A 20,166-nucleotide genomic window follows, 5' to 3' on the forward strand; every position below is an offset into this window, starting at 1 on the left:
TTTGTATTTTTGCGCTGAGCTGCGCCAAACCGTGATATATGTTGAAATTGCGCCACGCTGTGCCAAAACGCCCGACCAGCCGCGAAATTTCTCGGTTATGCTAGTTTTAGCGGGAAACAAAGACTGTGTTGGCAACCTGCAGCTTGGACATCGCCATCCAATCCAGTCTGATCCAGTAGCGCAGACGAGATCACATGGACGAGATCCAAACACATGTCCAGACGAGACGTTGGCGTGTTTGGTGGTGGGTGCCAAAGAATATTTTTGCTGCTGGTTGCAGTGCGACGTGTTGTATATGCAGTAAAATCTCGCGGAGACACGTGCGCGTTGCTTGCAGTAACGAAAGCAGTTGGCCATTGCCGCGTTGACTCAACAAGATCTTCGCCGTATCGGTGCACGCGGTCACGAGCGAAGCGGTTACAAATTCTCCACGGGAAACTAGCTTGTACGGTCCAGCAAGCGACCCGGCACTGACGGTGTGAGCTTTGTAGGCGACGCAATGCACAAAACTAGCAAGGGTTCGGTTCCTAGCGGCAACAGGAACCGCGTTGCAATGAAACGGCGCCAATTTTTGCTGTACAACGCGGAGACGCTGAAAGATTATCAAACAGTCGCTGCATGTTTTGACTACCGCCGGAATGTCGCGACACATCGTCAGAAAGAAAAAAAAAACGAAAGGGAACCACTCACGAAGAAATGCATGTGTAGTTTCCACATGTTTGGCGGAAAAAGTTGCGTGCAGTGCACTGCTAGGGCGCGATCGAGGTCGTTGTTCGGAGTGCGCATTCAATTTCGCCTGGCGCAGCCTAGGTCAACCGTGAACGGCGAAACTGAACGCGCGCTCCGAACAACAATCTCCGATCGCGCCCCTGCCCTCACTTAGGCTGCTAATGTGAATTACAGTATATACTCGTGTAATGAACGCACTTTTTTTCCCCAGAAATCCAATGCAAATTTGGGGTGTGCGTTTATTATGCGGGGTAAATTTTATGGCGTTTTATGAGTAAGCGTTCTTTGTGAAACTGCTCCAAATTTGGGATTTAGTGCTCCAAAACAGTTTTTTTTTTCGTAACCTGCTCCAAATATGGATTTTCCTGCTCCAAAAGCAAGATTTTCGTGCTCCAAAAAATTGCTCCAAATCCTATTTTGGTTGTTGCACCACTGGTCAAAAGGGACTGTTGATTCCTATATGATCTTGCTATTATGACTTTAGTTTGGGAGTGGTAATAGTGTGTTGTATATTTTAACAGAAACACACTGCCTTTTTTTTATTGATATTATTAGCTTTGCACATTAATTAAATTTTCTTTTATTGTTGTCATGAATAAAAGCAAGCTGTGATGCTATTTTGTACAGATACTACCGTATTTACTCGAATCTAGGCCGACTCCGATTCTAAGCCGACCCCCCAAAGTCCGGTGCATGCACTGGCAACCGGCCGTTCCAAGATTACTCGTCTTTCATAGTCATCTGAGTGCTACATGGCCAGCAAACGTATGAGACAGACAGCACTGCAATTAAGCCTGGCCACCTGTACAGTAAAAATGTTAAAAATTAGTACCGTATTTATTCGAATCTAGGCCGACAGATTTTTCAAGTAATCGTATACAAAACTCTAAATCGGCTTAGATTCGAGGATTTTAAAAAACGGTAGTAACACCACCTCGCAGAGGCTTACCTGTAAAAAGAGCAGGTGTTTTCCAAAGTGCTGCCTCTTGGGATAAGTTTGTTCTCTAAATTGAGTATGGCCATGACATGTAAAAACCTAGTTTTCACCGACTTACTGACAATAGGGCAAGTTTATCTAATTAGTACTCAAAAGCTGATAGCGTTTTAGAAGTTTTAAGTGCACCAATGTCTAGATGTCAGGCATGTGTTTTCTGGTTGCATTTATGCAATACAGTCACTTCTTTCACCTTTGCAGGAAGGTAGTAGAGAACCTGTTTAGATGGGACAAAGAATTGATATCATGTTCTGTTTTTTCTTCTTCTCTAGGCTGGAAAACTATACCACCCCTGAGATATTTCGTACGCCACTTCATGAACTGGCACTTGCTATCAAACTTCTTCGCCTTGGGGATATCACAAAATTCCTCTCGAAGGCACTGGAGCCTCCACCTCTGGATGCTGTTATTGAATCTGAAGTTCTGCTTCGGGGTGAGTTTTGCCAATGTCCGGATTTGTGTGACTGACTGTTCCCCTTAGTGCACAGGAATGTGATGGTCTATTGTATCTGCTTTCTGTTCCAGAGATGGGAGCTTTGACAGTTATGGGAGAACTTACAGCATTGGGAAAGATATTGGCTCGTCTGCCCATTGAGCCTCGGCTTGGCAAGATGCTGATTCTTGGCCTCATCTTTGGGTAGGTTGACCATAGGTTACCTACACTTTCTTATGCACTGGGTGTTCTGTGCAATGGCACTAGTGTTGCTTGAAATATTTTAGAGCACATTGGGAAACATTGGTTGCTGATTGCATCCCATTTGCTGGTACATGGCTGTCTTTTTTGGGCCCTGAAGAGACGCCTTTAAAATGCTATATACAGTGGAACCTCGATTATATGTCCCCTGGTTATGCGACGACCCGCATTTTGTGACAAATTATTTTGGTCCCGGCAAAACGTCCATAAAAAGAATGTATTAAAAACCTCGATTATACAATGCAATTTTACGCCGACCCTGCCTCGTACGACGCCTACCGTCCGAGAAAAAAAAAAGGAAAGAAAAAAAAACCCTAAGCAGACACAGGCTGGTGCATGAGCACATTGCCGCTGGCTGATAATGGGTGTGCAATACCGTATTTACCCGAATGTAATGTGAGGGTCGACTTTCCAGTCGCGCGAAATAATAAAAATAAAACCGCGAATCTAATGTGAGATGAATGGAAACAGAAATGGTAACTTTATTCAAGGAGTCGCAAATCGGAAACTTGTTCTCTACACACATCATCGTTGTCTGAAGAGGAGACGGAGCTTCCTTGGGCGGTATTCTCGGGCGATCACTTTTTTAGATAGCTTTCACTTTCGCGAAATTTCATGTGACTAGACACTGAAAGCTTCCCCACTGTTTCTGGCACTAAGTACGCTATCAGTGCCAAGAGCGCTGTTGACCGTATACTTCGAGAGGTTCGGTTCCGGGGTGAGTACAGTCTCGCAAAACCGAAACTATCTCCAGAAGAGATCGCCCGAGAATCAAGTCATCTTCCATGCTGTCGAGCTTGTTTGAGATTTAAGTACTTCTTAAAAGACCGCACAAACATTTCATTCGAAGTCAGTACCAGGCCACATCAGGTTCCACAGAGTCTTTCCGACTGGCTTTGAATATAAAGAGGGCCTGCCGCTGGTCCCGTCATCCACAAATTGACGACTTGTTCATGTCGAGACACCGAGCCGGGCAGACTTTTCCAGCTCCTCTGCCATCAAAATTGCTTGTCTCTTGAAGTGGCCATCATACCGAATGTGCTGCGTCGCCATAACGTCGTGAATGAATGGAGTCGATCCGCAAATGGCCGTAGGGTATTGCGACATCGTAACCAGTCACAAGCACTGCGAAAACAACGTCGATTCCAATCAAAAACAAGTTCCGACTTTGGTCGACTTGTATAGACCGTTTTTTCATGGGCGCCGCCATTGCGTATGCAGTGGCGCCCTCTATGGGCAGTTGGCGTGCTGGCTTGGGCGAACGCCCGTGTTGTATGCTGGGGTATACGCTCAGCGGCAGTTTCTGGTGGATTTTTTCGCACTCACGCCGTTTATTTAGCACGAAATGGCGTCTTCTACGTGGGCAATGGTCCTGTGAGGCGTAGTGAAGGAATTGAAGTCTGAAGTAATTGAACAGCTCTTTTTTATTTATTTTTTTTATTCTGGGGTTTTACGTGCCAAAACCAGTTCTGATTATGAGGCATGCCGCAGTGGAGGGCTCCGGATTAATTTTGACCACCTGGGGTTCTTTAACGTGCACTACAACGCAAGCGCACGGGCGTTTTTGCATTTCGCCTCCATCGAAATGCGGCCGCCGCGGCCGGGAATTAAGCGGCTCGAGTAACTGCTGGTGTTAGGGCGGACGGAGCACCCAGCGCGAGGTGTGCGCGTTTGTATGAGCCTACAGTCAGCCTCGGATATCAGTTGGGTATTTCTGAAAATTGTCGTTTCACGAATGTTACCTTACTGCAGCATTCTCAGCACTGTAATTCTAAGCTCTGGTTTAGCTGCAATGAGTACTTACGAAACATTTGACGATCCTAACAGCGTGGGTACCACTCTTCTGGCGAATAAGTCGTGCTGTTTACTTTGACAAGCGTTCAAGTTATCTGTAGATACATTGGGTGACTGCCTTGTTTGATAGGCAAGGTGTCTGCCCACAAATAAAATAGTTTGGTTAATAATAACCGCATACCATACAGTGTGAAGAACACTTTTCGAGTGGTCGAACGACCAGCTGCAGACTGTGCAAGCGCCCGAGGCAGTACTAAATCCTGTGTTATAGATCTGTTTGTTCTATATATAGCGTAAGGTCCAAGTGGTCCAAGCATGCTGCACGACCATGCGGAGTCTTATTGCGTCGTTATCTCGTGTTCTGTTTTATTTTGCCGCAAAAGGAGGACATATCAACTCTCTTTTTTTAGTCTAAGTTCAGTCATTTACGACGCATTCACCCATCTTACGGAAATTGTGTCCTTACATATAGCTGTTGGATTCTCTTTATGCGATCAACTTTGTATATTGTGCCTTACAGGGCAAAAATGGCAATGCCCACCTAAGCACGAAGCAGTTGTGTGTATCATGTTTGACAACCATAGTGCTCGCTGTGTTGAGCAAAGCCTTCGGCCTCTTGCAGGAGGCTAACGTAGACAGTGATTTGAAGTCTACTAGACTTAAAATGCGTGAGAAGGATACCGGTGGCTGATGCAAATGTTTTACAACAACTGTTTGTCGAGTGAAAACCGATACATCCAACATGTTTCAGAACACATACACGCATCGCGGCTGCATGATGATGCGCGTCGCATTTTTGCACATCCAAAAAATTTCCCGATACTGTCGCTACTGCTGCACCTAAGGCTACACAGTGGTTGTTCGACGACCTCGTAAGCACTGACATCCCGAAAATTGCACTCAGAACTATCTAAAACACCTCCGAATCGTTCCGCAGCGCGCGTCCTGCAACAAATTCAAGCGGCGCGGCGCCGGCTAGCACAAGCCAGAGAGGAGGAAAGGCTCATCGCCCTTTCCTCCTCGCCCGATGAAAAGGTCTATAGGATTGGATCGAGACGTAAAGTTACAGGTTGACAACGTAGCGCTAGAAATATAGGGATTTAGAGCATTTGTTTTCAAATGGCCAGTTTTGCTGTTATTCGACTGTAATGCGAGGGTTTAGTTCAACTAACGAAAATAATGAGAAATATGCGCGTTACAATCAATAAATACGATAATTTCTTTATAATTTAATCTACCTTCCTAGGAGAAGTGCAGGTTCGTGCCGCGGGCTTATTCAGGCGGTCTGTACCCGTTTTTTGGGCAAGACTGAGCATCACTGCTCAGTCTTGCCTTTAGTTTTTCGATTATATGACGCTCGGATTATACGACGGTTTTGCGTGATCCCCTGAAAGTCGTATAATCGGGGCTCCACTGTAATTTGTAATCTTGTGTTAATTTGACTTCAACCTTGACAGGACTGACGGAGTTGATGGAATTATCCGGCGGGTTGAATTTAAAAAATGACATAAATAAATATCCAAACATACAGGTGCTTCGTTTGGCAGTATTTACCCGATTCTAATGTGCATTCAGTTTTTATCGGTTCGTAGTAGAAAATAACGTGCACCCAACTCTCTACTCTATCTCAAAAGTTGTTTGCAGTGCTACTGAAGGTACGAAGCGTACTGAAGCAATATCCTTGCGCAGTGGAATACAGTTCCAATATAGCAACCATCTCCTCAAGCTTGCTGTGGTAAAAACTGCAGTTCATTGCCTAAACCCAGAGAATAAGTTTGAACTATGTACGGTGCTCAGCGATTGAAACGCAATACTAGGACAACATGGTGGCTGGCACTTCTTTGCGCCACCGGTGGGCGCTGGTGACACTGAGATGATGCATTTTTGTGTCACGTGAAAGCAAGAATCTTGTTTATGCATGGTAACTGCATTCGGCCCCCTAAGCAATCACCCAGTGATTACCGGTAGCGCAAAAAACGCCGGCCGCCATGCTGTCTGAGTATCGCGTTTCAATCGCTAAGCACTGTACATCGCCATTTGTTGCTGCTGCATCCTGGACTTTCATGCAATCTCGAGAAATTTGAAACACACTTTAAGATTGCTTTGTACTGTTTGTGGCAACCCAGTGGCCTAGATCAGTTTAGTGTGAAATTTTGCGAAAGTGGATAACGCGAATATGAGTAAACTACTTCCGTACAGTTTCACATGCACCGGACTTCAGATCAAGAATGAATGTCTTGAGCAATCGCTTCAAAGTTCATTTAGAAAAAGATTGAAGGCAATGTTCAATATAACGTATACAAGGGGTCATAGGAGGATATGTCTAGAGGCCCTAGCTTTCCGCGATTCCGCGAAAAATCACGGAATTGATGTTTTTTCGCGGAAATGCGATTCTTTTTAAAGTTGTTTTTTGAAGCAGCAGCGAAACGCTGTTTCTCGCAGTTTTCACGAGATGGCGCTACTGTAGCCGACCGATTTTGCGGACTTCGCGGGGACTGAAAATAGTCCGAAAAATCTAGCAGTCAGAAAACCGAACAGTCCGAAAAATTCTCCCCCCCCTCCCCCCAATAGAAAAAAAGTTGAGGCTTAGAGCGGCTTAAGAAAAATGTCGCAGTTTCGCCCAACAGTCGGGCATCGATTGCGATTGCAAATTAATAGACAGTGATACAAAGTAAGGATGTTAGTTTTATCGGCCGTATTAAGTTGTAAATATGCGCTTACCGACTAAATAAGCACGGTGTCACGTGCGCGCAGGTTGCATGAACACATCTCGCTCGATGACCGCAGGCAAATTGACCTTCGTGCTGTCTATTCTCTCGCTTCAACGCAAACGTCGAAAAAAACAAAAAAAAACCAGCGCATACGAAGCTACTGGCACTCGGCGCACGCCCTTTGTACCCATTGCAGATCGCTTTCAGGATATGGGTGCCTGCGTGGCAGCAGCCGCAAGAGCTGAACGCAACTCCCCACCGTCTCTGTCGCCTTCTCCCCGTGCCCCGCAAGCGAACGAAGTCCGCGCGCCTCCGGCCGCATTCCTCTCTCGCGTGCGCGAGATTGAATTGCAGTTTCCGGTTGAACCTTGCGAGCCTTCACCCGCACACAGCGTACGGCGCAACCGAAACTTAAAAAAAAAAAAAAAAAAACCTGATTCCGCTTAATTATAACGATAGTGCTGAGCTGACCGAAAAAAAAAAAAAAGCAAGTGCCGCTTTTTGGCACGTTTTGTCGGCCAAGGAAGAGCGGGCATGGCCTCGGAGACGGGAGGAAAGTGCGAGTCTCCTAATCTGGAAGGCTATACAGGGGGCCACTGGAAGCCAAGCCCGGCCAAGCCAGCGGAAAATCCAACATGGTGGCTGTTACATGTACCTTATGTCTGTTCAATGTTGCAGCAGAATTTTGCAGATTCCTCTATCTTGATTTGCAGAATTTCAAATTTTCCACCGCATAAAGTTAGGGGCTCTAGATATGTCAACCCCTTTCCGAGAGGCCAGTAGAGTTTGTGAAAATAATCTACAGAGCAGTGAACCACAAAGCATTTTATTTGGTTGTCATCAGAGACAAAAAAACTTTAGGTGCTGTTTGTTTGAACTAATCCGAAGTCCTGTGGAATGATGAGTGCGTGTTGGTTTGCAGGTACAACAACGCGTTATTTTGTAGTGCAATCTAAAGCAGAGGTCTCAAACACGCAGCCCTCATGCCGCATGCAGGCCCGTGGAGCTTTCAATTACGGTCAGCATAGTCCTAGTGGAAGCTGTGAGAATCTATGCCATATTTGGGAGTACATATTTGTGTGAGCACCTGTTGTCTTTGACGAATGGGAACACGTCGTCGCTGTGCTCAAGAATCACTGACGCACACCTGCGGTCCGTCATTAGGATTGGGTCAACACAGGATATAGCATTTGCATTCCAGCCTTGGTCACAGGGAAGCGTTGCCACTCATCAAGCCAGTCTCTAAAGGCTGCATGGTGTCGATCAGTGTGAATGAAGTGCTTTTCATGTTTTTTTAACATGGCTTTGCAACCTGTTTTTGGGCACTGTTGTTGTTGCGGCCATACTTGCATAATGGAATATATGCGCCTCGGTGTTGCATGCGAGTTTGAGACCACTGATTTATAGCATTGCTAGGTAGTTGGACGGCCTTTCTAAGGGCCTCGTAAGATTGAGTCACAGCTGAAGGGCCACACAATTCTGCTGTTCAAATTGACTTTGACTAACTGCATATAGGTCGAACCTACCTATTGGATGCGCTCAACTGAAAGGAAGGTCGACTTATATGGGCCAATATATAATTCAGTTTTGTTCATACGCTCTTTTGTTGTCTTTGTGTGATGCTTCGTGTGCAACGAAATGTTGCGCAGAGTTCCAGCTGCATTTGTTTTGTTTTTTCACATTAGCTTATGTCACTGCCACCCATCAAGGGCTCGCTTTGCCCTCCTTGTATATTCGTTTTCTTGCATACATTGCTCTGCGGTTCTCATGTCTCATAGCAATGTTGTTGCTCTTGTCCAGGGCGGGTGATGCACTGTGTACAATATCGGCCAACAGCAGCACATTCCCAGAACCATTTGACACACCTTTCCCCAAGCGGCTGGCATATGTGCAGCGACGCTTCTTTGGGGGACGCTGGAGTGACCACATCACACTTCTTAACGTGTTCAACCAGTGGGAACAGGCTCATATGCAGGGGGAGTATGCTGAGAGCAGCTTCTGTGAACAGTTTTCCATCTCTATGCCCACACTGCGCATCACCTATGATGCTAAGGTAAGTACTTCTGTGAGTGTTTAGAGCTTCATATAGGCATATTTTATATTTTGAATTACTGATACAGTAAAACCTCGTTAATTCGACCATTGGTAATTCGGAAAATCTGATAATTCGGACTCGTCTTCTGGTCCCGGCAGGCGTATGCATTATTTAGTGCAATCACTCTCGTTAATTCGGACGTGTTAGGCCACACATCGGTTTATTACGATAGCTCTCAGAACTCTGCAAGCGTGGAGCACCGTAAATGAGCAAGAATGGCGCTAGCGTCCAACAAAAACGAAGTGGCGGAGTCCGCATCACCATAGTCACCAGCTGAGATCGTACGTGAATGATAGCAACGCCGGAACGCTTCGTCCCTATTTGTGCTTTTAATGCCTTTATTCTTGCGTTTACTGCTGCGCATAACACCGCGTCGCCCGCGTTCCTTCATAACTGCGTACAGTAGAACCTCGCTGATACGGAACCGCTTAATAGGATTTCCCGGCTCCTACATTCGCAATCGTGAAAAATAAACTTAACCCCATAGAGGAATGTGTTAATACGTTCCGGTACGTTCCCGGAAAATACGATTATTCGGCAGCAACGTTCAGCATTGCGGCACACTGCGGTCGTATGATACGTTCTGCAGCGAAAAATTATCATTCAGGTGTGCAAAAAGACCACACTCATGTGCTTGTGAAGTGCTAAGCGGCAGACAGCGGCCGCGCGGCTTCTCTGCAGTGCTCAATCCCCCCCCCCCCCCCCCTCCGCGACTTCTCTGCATTGCTCGTTCGCCCGAGTGACGAAGCGCAGCAGCAGCGGCGAGCGAATTGACCTTTGCGCTGCCTCGCTTCAACGCGAACTACTAAACGGCGAAAACAGGCGGATGCCACGCGCGCGGCGCTACGACTCGCCGAGAGCATAGCGGAGGTGGTGGCGGTTGAGGTGCCTGAAGACGGCGGCGAGAACGAAGGCTTGCGCCCACCGGCTACCTTTGCCGAAGCCCTTGCTGGCCTGGAAGCCTTACAAAGCTTCTTTCGCACGAAAGACAACGAAAATGCGGACAAGGGTCTGCAATGTGCGCAAAAGGAGTTGTTCCTGTCCAAGGGTGTGACGCACCAGCAGAAAATACAGTCGAATCTCGATAATTCGAACTCGAAGGGGCCCAAAAATATGTTCGAATTAAAAGGACTTATTTTTGATGTATTTGTGCACCATAGCGCTACATACGAACGGTGCGAGTCGTGAAATATCGTGGCGTGCAAGCACATATCTAGCGAGGGCCACGAACTGTCCACGCCGGCCAACGCTCGCATCCCGATAGCGCCTCTTCCTCTTCACAACCACAATCTCTCTCTTTCTCTCTCTCTCGCATCCCGATAACGGCAGTGAACGAAACTTCAGGGAGTGGGCCGCGCCGGCACGGCGACATGCGTGCGCGGAGACCGCGTCGAAAGTGAGGGAGAAGGGCGGCAGGCAAGCGCATTTGCCTCGGCAACCCCGTCGCTTCAGTATCTCCCCTCTCCCTCCCTCTCAACTCCCTAGTAGCTCCCTCAACTGCGCGCCCGCCGGCCGGCGGGCGCCAGCTGAGCCCGCTCCTTGAAGTTCCGTTTTCTGTCGTTGAAGCGAGCATTGGCCGGCGTGGGCAGTTTCGTTGGCCAGACTGGGCCTCCGCGTTGCGGCCCAGATAGCCGCAGCGTTAGGAGACGTCGGCACGTACACGCGTGTTCCGGCGCCACGCTGAAATGGCGACCTTACTATGTGAGAGAGGAAATTTTCGCCGCAGTATTTTTTTCTTTCTTTTTTTATTTCTCCGCGCGGAGTTGAGGGTTCTCTCCTAAGCTTTTGCTTTATGGCAGTGTCGGAGCATTGCCAGTCGGAGGTGCTGCCACGTGATTTGGTGTGCTGCTGAGAGAATTGTCGGTGCGCGGTTATGTTTGAATTAACCGTCGCAAATGCTTTCGCGTTCGAATTACCGAGCATTCTCGCCCATTGGAATACACATAACTTTGACGGGACCACAGCGTCAGTTCGAATTAACGAGATTCGACTGTAACTATGTTTTGCAAAAAAATAAGTTTTCTGCCCTTGCACCTCAGTATGGGCTTGTCAGCTTCAATTTTTACTGGATTTGGATCGTACATTTTCCCGGATCGTACGTTTATTTTTCGCGTATTTTTTCAAAACGTATGAACGAGGTTCTACTGTAGTCGCCAACCATGATGGCGTCGATAGTGAACGCTGTTTAGTCCGCAGCAGTTGCGGAAAACAGTGTTTCATTTTGACTTGGTGCACGCGTCAGTCGTGTGCTTTCAAAACTGCATAGTCGCCATCCATGATCGTGCGACTGCAGTTTCGTCTGTAGTTGTTGCAGCAAATGGTAGTTTCATTTTGACTCTGTGCAAGCTTCGGCCACGCTTGTCTTCAGAACCGCAAGGCCACCATCCATGATAGCGTCGATAGTGGCCACGCTTTCGTGCACAGCGGTTGCGGCAAACAGTAGTTTCAATCTAACTTGGTGCAAAGCTGTCAAGGATGAAAAGCACCGGCCACATCACGATCGAAGGGCAATCTTTTGGCGACCAGCCCACTGGCTAGAAAAATAATCAGGATGTGGGCGTGGTGGTGAAAAGCGTATCTCAGTTGAAGACGTGGCCGCGCTGTGAAGGAAGTCGAGAGGCCTTCACCGCTGCAAGCGCTAATTGGTCAGACTTCTGTGAAAATAGGAACAGGATTTGCTGATTCATTCAGTAAATAAAAGCATGTTGACATAGCAAGCATTTGTTTGTTTTCTTGATACCCTCGATAATTCGACATTCGGTTAATTCGGACATTTTTTTCGGTCCTGTCAAATCCGAATTAACGAGCTTTTACTGTATATCGCACTACAGTGTAATCTCTCTAAACGAAAATCGCTTATTAAATGGAACTGCCTTACGGTTGGTTGGTTTTGCATTAAGGCAACGCAAAAAAGTTTTTTTAATGGAACCTCATTTTTTTTTCTAACTCTGAGTAAACAAAACTACGATACTATTATCGAAAATGAAGCTGAGCAGTCAGCCTCAGCGGCGTCACAAGTATCACTGTTTGCGCCTTTCCTTTTTGGGCTTTCTCACCAGTTTCACCACACAAGTCATGGAATTGTCTTGGAATTTCTAGTTTTACCAAGGAGAGCCAGGAAAAATGGCCAAGTAAATAATTGTTTCCAATTCCCGCAAGTCGGCTGCCCCACAAAACTTTGTGTAACCCAGAAAATTGCACTCGTGCTTTGTTTAATGTACTTACAAGTAATCTTTAAATTACATTACCGTATTTACCTGAATCCTAACGTGCACCTTTTTTTTTTTTTCCAGAAAAAATGGGTCCGAGAATTGCTTGTGTTTTTACAATTGCCTGTGTGTTACAATTGTGTTACGAAACGGTGTTCGTGGCATTGGCAATAGCCTTGTCAAAGCCGACGGACGCAGCGTCATGGCCATCCCAAAATGGCGATAAAGCATGATTTTTTGAAGATTGCTGTCAGTAGAGTGTACTAGAATGGGGGAGTATGTTCAGCAGACGCCGTGAAAAGTGTCGAGAGTGGTGCAAAAAAACGCTAAAATTGCGCCGGCGGTGCCATCGCCTTATCCTGAAGCTCCGGCTTTCGACTACACCCATTGGTAGCGGGGAGCTCGCGGGCTGGGTCACTGTCATCTGCTCGACGTCTTGTTGTTTGTGCGTCCCTTGTGTTGTTGCTGATTTTGTTTACAGCACGTTAGTGGAGAACAAAATCACTGTTTCCTCCTCCAAGTAGCAAGACTAGATACAGTAGAGTGAAACACCTGTTCAAGCTCCACGCAGCTGTGGTAGGGTCTCCAAAACATGTCCGGCTGGTGCATGGGCCCGCTCATTCAGGTGAAGGTGATGGCAGTGCCACCAACATTTCAATAAAAAACGCTTCTCCAGGGAGTTCGCGCTTGACCCACTCGATCTAGTACACTCCTACTGTTGATTCATTTTGTGCTCGACTAACATTCTGAGTTTTGGCCAATAACTTCAGAAATACAAGTCAAGCCTCCTTAATACGTACCTGCTTAATGTGTAATTGTGGTTTAAACATAGTCGCTTAAGCCATAGTCGCTCATTGCCCACCAAACGGTTAGTGCGTACTATTTTTCTTTCTTGTTCTACACGCACAGGCACAGTATTACCAAAATGTCGTGCGCAGACATTCGATTCTCGAGTTGCGATGCCCGGACGACAATCGCCAGCGATAGTGAACTTAAAACGTAGCCACCGTGACATATTTCCTGCTCATCCAGGTGTTGGCAATTGCCGCGCACAAAAGCATGGCCTTCGAGATTAGCTCCCGGTAATGCAAGGAAGCGGCCGGTAGGGGGTGCGAATTTGCTGCCGCCGTTGGAAGTCAATTCAAGTAGTCACCGCGCAAAAGCACATTTTATTGCGAAGCGCATTTCTGCCGTCACCGTGGACCTCGCTTTGAGGTTCTATACAAAGCCCAAACACGGCAACATCGTCGCCGTGCTTTCGACGTCGAGTTCCGTTGAAGCGAAAGACGACACGCTCGCTGCCGCGCCTCCTCATTTAGTGTTCTGACAGCGAGTTTCTGCGGTCATCGAGCGAGATGTGTTCATGTTTACCTGTGCACGCATTACACCGTGCCTGTTAATTTAGTTAGTAAGCGGGCCCTCATGGAAAAACTGGCTCGCAGGCTTATCGAGTTCGAAGATGCCGTTGTCGTGGCAAAGCCACCACGGCGGCAAGTGAAGATCACAGATTATTTGCTACCTACATCACAGATTATTTGCTACCTACCTGCAAATAAAGCCAGTCTGAGTGCGTTTGTTTGAGAGCATCATGACGTAGTTCTTTTCTGGCTGGTAAGTAGCCGCTAAACTGGCATTGGCGGTTAATTGGTACATCGTTTAGTGTGTACCTAAACGTCATTCCTGGCCGACTACGTATTAACGAAGTTTGACTAATTCGAATTTCACGGGGACGCTCACTGAATTAGTATTAAAGTAAATTCGAAACAAACGAAAGTGATTAACAGAAGGCTATATTTGAAGATAAACGGTGTGGGAGCACCATCGCCTTTTATTTACGAAAGAAATCTGTGATCATTTTATGCTTTTTTTTTTTGTGAAACCGATCACTCTAAGCTTATCTTCAAGAGCTTGAATGTGTCGGAAAGCAGCTTCCTCAACCTCTTCAAAACTGAAGAACAGCCTTGTGCGATTCAATCCTTTCATCACTTGCGATAACAAAGGCCGCAATGATGCCTTCTCATCCGAGTCATCGTCATCTTCTACTATGGGGCCATCGCTCACTACTTGAGCGATGATGTCATCGCCTGTGATGGCACCGCAGACCACAGTGCAGCTGTGAATGCTTACATAGTCTGTGAAGTCCATGCAGTCCTGCACTTTATGTACAGACCTCAGATCTGCTAATGCGCGAGCGCATGGCCAGAGATGCCATCTGCGCCTTCTACTGGCACACTGGCGTTTTCAGTGATATTACACGCTGCTGCTCATGGTCCGTTTGATTGCGCACGGCGTGCAATCTTCAGATGATGTGAGAATGCCAAGAAGGCATGGATGGTATCTCCAGCCACATGCTTAGTTGTTGTTCACAGATTCGAGATCTGTACCTGAACAGGAATGTGATCGTTCTCCTCAGGTCCACTAGCCTCTGGTATTTGCCACGCAACAAGGATGTGGCGGCACCCGTACAGTGTAGGTCTCGTCTCCGTGACAGAAATGTCCCGCAACACGCACAACAGGGCACTGACATGACAAAGATAATAAAAAAAGCCGGCAGATCCCACGCCTTGTGGGAATCGATGTTATGCGAAGCAGTGTGTGGGGAGCCTACCAAGGTAACGAAATGACCATGAGAGCACCAAGACGTAGGCGGCTCTTTCATGACACGCATGTCATGACACATATCTCATGACACGTCACGAGTCCTCAGGAGTCCCTTTAGCTACACCTAAGAGACCTTAGAGGAAAGCCTCAGTCGTGCTCGTGACTATGACTTTGACCATGATCATTTAGTGTTACCTTCACTTAGTGCCCCCGTCCGAACCCATTCCAGTGGTTTTTGAGTGTTAATCTTTTTTCACTGAATCATTGTCATTTTTGCTCAGTCATGGTCATGACTATGACTTCTACCATCATCTTTTAGTGTTTCCTTCACTTAGTACCCACGTCAGAACCCATTCCAGTGGTTTCTGAGTGGTTTCTTTTTCACTGGGTCATTATCATGACTCATGACCTACATGACACGCATGTCATGGCATTTATGTCATGACCTATCACTTATGTTCGTCATACACTCCTGTCATACTATGCCAATTTGGTACCTACCAAGTTAACGAAACGACCATGAGAGCACCAAGACGTAGGCGGCTGTTTCATGACCTACATGACATGCATGTCATGACATCATTTATGTTCGTCATATACTCTTGTCATAGTATGCCAATTTTGGTACATACCAAGTTAACGAAACGACCACGAGAGCACAAAAATGTAGGCGGCTAGATAGATAGATAGATACTGTCTAGGTGGCAAATGTTGCAAAGCTCAATATTGGAACAGCTGGCATCATTTTAGGGTACTTTTCACTGCTCAGCACTATCAGATGACAAAGCCAACAGCATAATTAGATTCTTGACTTACTGAGAGTCTTCATCGCGAAAACTTAAGGTTAGTGAGACGTAATCACGAGCGGTGTGCTTTTTTCTTGAGGGTGATAGCCACGCCCCTTTTCACTACAGCATGCGCACATTAGTTCGCAACTGTAAATTACATGCAGCTGCTTGCGAATGCACCCCTCAAATTGGGCACTGCACGATGGAGAGCGACTGACAGCCGAAGCGGAGCAGTGTCAAGTTCTGTATAAAGTCCAAGTGTGATAAGACCCTACCGCACCCCGCACACTGTGTGCTTTAGGTGTTAGTGAAAGCGTGCAAAGGGTGTGTGAAGAAGGATAGTGGCTCTTGATGAGAGCCGTCTTCCTGCGCCAGCAAGAGGAAATAAGGGGAGGGGAGCGAGCACGTGTGAAAGCGGGGGTTGGGGAGGGAGTGGGGGCCAGGTTGGCGCACGTCTCCTTTTGTAGCGCGGCCGTGGCTGAGCGCATAAGCAGCTCGTGCACCCTGTTTTAAAGGTAATCAGCCGCTGGGCAAGCTGAGATGGTGTGGCTTGGCGTGCTGTCTTCCTGCGCGTTTAGTGATGGAGGTTGCATAATCTCGAGTTTCGGAGAGAGTTTCGGAGACGCTTTGAAGCGAGAGGGCAGACCTGCTGCCAGCGCTTTTCATGATAGCGCCTTCCCACTGCAGGCGACACTATCAGCCGCAGAGGCAGAGTTAATATGAAAGCGCAACTGGCTTCGTTTTGTACCGCCAATGTGAAGATATCATGGCAGGAAACCATGTTTCGTCACTGGCTCTCAAATTCAACGAAATAATTTTTCTCATTCGTTTGCTTTTTACGGTTGCCTGATAATTCTGAAAATCTTTGCGGCCCCTTTGGTAAAGAAACAAATTTATTGGCAACTGTTTTGCATAAAAGACTGAATTGCAATTTAACGGGATTTCAATGTAACGAAGCAAATTGCCTATTTTACCAGCTGCGCATATCGAGGATTAACTGTATTTATGTTATATTGAGGTTTGACAGTATAGGCTATTCATTAATCCTTTCAGGGTCAATGACGTAAATATACGGTGCTGCGAACAAGTTCAAAATGGTCGATGCCATATATTTACGGCGCCGTCTGTATGTTGAAAAACCGCGCCAATTTCCTAACTTTTTTGCCTGGTCTGTGCTGCCACCATGCGTGAATACAGGGAATTTTTTTCTCGCGCCTCTCTCTTTCGGTTTTCGTTGTATCGTTTGTTTCCGCCGGCATGTCTACTAGCGCGTGTGCATTGGCACACTGCGGTTTCGGTTTTGTTCCGTGGATGGTTTCAGCTTCTTGTGCTCGCAGAACTGATGGCTGTCTCGTTACTAATCGCTCAAAGGGTGACCGCCTGTTACTCGCTCGCTTATTGCTCACAGGGGTGCGCATACGAAAAATGCCGCCTTGCATGCATTACCCTTTTTTTTTTTTTTTTTTTTTGAAACTCGCGAAAACTAATTGCCTCTGGTTGGAGATAAGATGAAGGATTAGCGGAAGTTTGTCACACATTTTGCTTTTCTACGGGCGCACAATCACACAGTTTTCTTGAGTGCGCTCACCTAGGGAGTTCAATTACGGTATGGACGTGTGAAGTATAGACGCGAAATATTCTCGTGCACATTTTTCTAAGCCTTTAAACTATGTGTAATACAATGCATAATTCTTGTAAGTTTATTTCCTATTTTTATTGTTGTTATTCATAAATAAACAGTACATACCAACGCGATACTGTTTTCTCACTTTACGGTCACCCTAGAAAAATTACGGTAAATGTTTTTCGAAATAGGTCCCTTTGAAAAATTTAAAACTGCAATAAAAAAAATTGACCTTGGGCGGTGGCATATGGCGAAAAAAAATTGACCCTCAAAGGGTTAAGTTTCTAATGATCGGGGTGAACAGTTGCAGAAGCTGTTAGCAAATGTAGTGAAATCTGGATGTAAGAACTTTCATGGGATCGCTGAAAATCATTAATAATTTTAAAATCTTGTATCGAAAGCACTCAAATTGGTGTTTAGTTTTTAACAAGAGGAATTGTCTACATTTTAAAGCAATGTATCCACAAATGCGTTTATGCTGATGACAGACTCCACGTTAACAGACTCCATGTTATAGGAGTGAGAATGTGCATTTATGTAAATTATCACAGTCTGGTGTCTGCACAGCTTCTACAGACCTCGAATCCGTTAACACTACAAGAGTGTGTGCTGATCGTATATTCATGGCCTGTTACGACAGTCACTGACCAAGATTACACGCCACTGTTCTGAGCATGCACCACCTCTGGTAGTATGAAACATTATGCTGCAGGACGACATCAATCATGACATGGTGATTTTTGAGCGCACGCTGACTTTCACGCATGAATCATGCAGTGGTATGTTTCTTCAGAGCATAAGTAACATCACGCCTTCGAACTGTTGCGCCTGCTACGTGTAAGCTTGCTGTTAATGCCAGTGACTCTCAGCACTTACATTGTTCACATATCTGAGATCTGTACATGCTCTGCCGCTGCACACCGTTGCCAAACATTATGAAAACCCCAAAGATTCCATGAAGTTTATTGATTTCCTTGTGTTATTTGGCGACTTGCTGATCGATCTCTCATTTTGTGGCGTTTTAACTTTTAAGCAAATTCGTGTTTCGCCGGCGTTTTTTTTTTTTTCTTAATTCATAAAAATTGTTGCGATTGGGAATAATGCAATGTGTGCGGTCTCGCGATTCGTAGCGCTGTCTTGACGTCACCAATTTGGGTAGTTTCAATTTCTGCGGGCCGCCATTACATCAGGCGTATGTATAGGGCTGGCGCAGATTTGTTATCACAGCCATCCAGGAATATTTGCTGCTATTGGTGGCACACCTAAATTTTCACGAGGATCAAGTTGCAAATGTGCATGATGTTTTGGGTTACAACTTTATTTTGAGCTGCTTCTAATACTCTCCAATACTGCTTTTCATTTTGAAATATTCAGTGTTACAAAATTTGGAATATGTACTGAAATATATTTACGTTAAAACATTAAACTTTTGGCTGGGGATATTTCAGATGTTAGTTTATCTGAAAATAATTCAAAATTGTTAATACGAAGTTCGTAGTAGGGAGGTTTCACTTCACATGAAAGGCACTGCATTTTGCATGGTAGCGTCCAACTCTCGACTGCATTGCAGTGGATGATTAGTTGCCTGCTAGGGTCATTATCAGTGAAATATTCAGGATATGCATAAAGTAGGGAAAAACAAATCTGATTCATTTGAAGATGCGCATCACACTGCTTCCTCACTGCGAAAGAAGCCGTGACACTTTTACCATTCTGTAGATGTTTCACATGAGTTCACTAAAATCAGTTTCCATGCATATTAAAAAAAAAGGACGACAGATTTCTTAGTAAATAAAAGCATTATGCAAAAAGCTTTTGATTGTTTTCATCATGCATTAAAAAATGGAATCTCTTGTGAAGTCTGAATCTTTTTTTTTTTTTTCAAGAGTTGTTGCAGCAGTTAACTTTGTAAAGAGTGTTTAAATTTAAAATTAAGGTATGGATTTTATGTGCCAAAACCATGATCTGATTATGAAGCACGCCGTAGTAGGGGGCTTCGGGATAATTTATACCACCTGGGGTTCTTTTAACGGGCACCTAAATCTGAGTACATGGGTGTTTCCGCATTTCGCCCCCATGGAAATGCGGCCGGTGCCAGGATTGGATCCCGCGACCTTATGCTCAGAAGCCCAACACCATAGCCACTGAGCAACCACGGCGGGCTGTAAAGAGTGTATTTGGGAAAATTCTGGGGTACCTTTTGTTACCTTGAGTTACCTTTATTTTTGTAAATTCTAAACTTCTCTGTATCTTGACAGTGTTAAAGTATTTGATTGTGGAGTTGCATAAGCCATGTGCATTTCTATCTTGATCTTTATAGAATCAGATCAAGGAGCTGTTGATGAGCGCTGGGTTTCCTGAGATGGCAGTGGCACCAGAAGCATACAACTTCAATGGTGTCGACCCCAAACTGGATGTGGTGAGTTTGTTACACAGAACTTTTTGAAGAGCTTCAATTTTGAGACTACCAAGCTGTTTAGCAATTTCTTGGGTTTGATATTTACGCTCAAGCTGTTAGTCCACTCTTATTCTGTTGATTCATTTCTCGCATGGTGATTTTGTAAATAAATGTCCGTTTTGTGGCAGTGAGTGTTTCATGTCAAAGCGATAGTCCTCTGGGGTTGGCAGTCCAAAGTGAAGTACAGTAGACTTCTGTTAATTCAATTTTTCCCCCTGTGTCACTTCGTGTCCACTTCATATCTAGTGTTCGTTTTAATTAGATTCCTACAGAAGGTCCCGGCTGGAACTCTTACGCTTCTATGGGCCCAAACTTGCATTAATTCGATCCTGACATTGGCCTTTGCCAGATAATTTGCATGTGATTGGTCAGCATGCATGCGTCTGACCCCTGTGGTGACCCCAATAGTGCTCAAATAGCAGTAGCATTTATTTTGGGCACATTTACTGTCCCTAGGGGCCACCGACAC

At 45.8% G+C, this 20,166-nt stretch overlaps 1 protein-coding gene across 2 annotated transcripts in view; it reads left to right on the forward strand.

The window, feature by feature from the left end:
* LOC119436532 (ATP-dependent RNA helicase A-like) overlaps nt 1-20,166 on the forward strand; it is a 137,753-nt gene that overhangs the window by 88,819 nt on the left and 28,768 nt on the right. For both annotated transcript variants that reach the window (XM_037703401.2, XM_037703402.2), the window contains 4 exons: nt 1,996-2,156; nt 2,249-2,360; nt 8,723-8,975; nt 19,560-19,658. In XM_037703401.2, coding sequence (XP_037559329.1) covers nt 1,996-2,156; nt 2,249-2,360; nt 8,723-8,975; nt 19,560-19,658 — 625 coding nt within the window. The remainder of the gene's footprint in view (nt 1-1,995; nt 2,157-2,248; nt 2,361-8,722; nt 8,976-19,559; nt 19,659-20,166) is intronic.

The sequence above is a fragment of the Dermacentor silvarum genome, chromosome 1, assembly GCF_013339745.2.
Source record: "Dermacentor silvarum isolate Dsil-2018 chromosome 1, BIME_Dsil_1.4, whole genome shotgun sequence".
Taxonomy (NCBI): Eukaryota; Metazoa; Arthropoda; class Arachnida; order Ixodida; family Ixodidae; genus Dermacentor; species Dermacentor silvarum.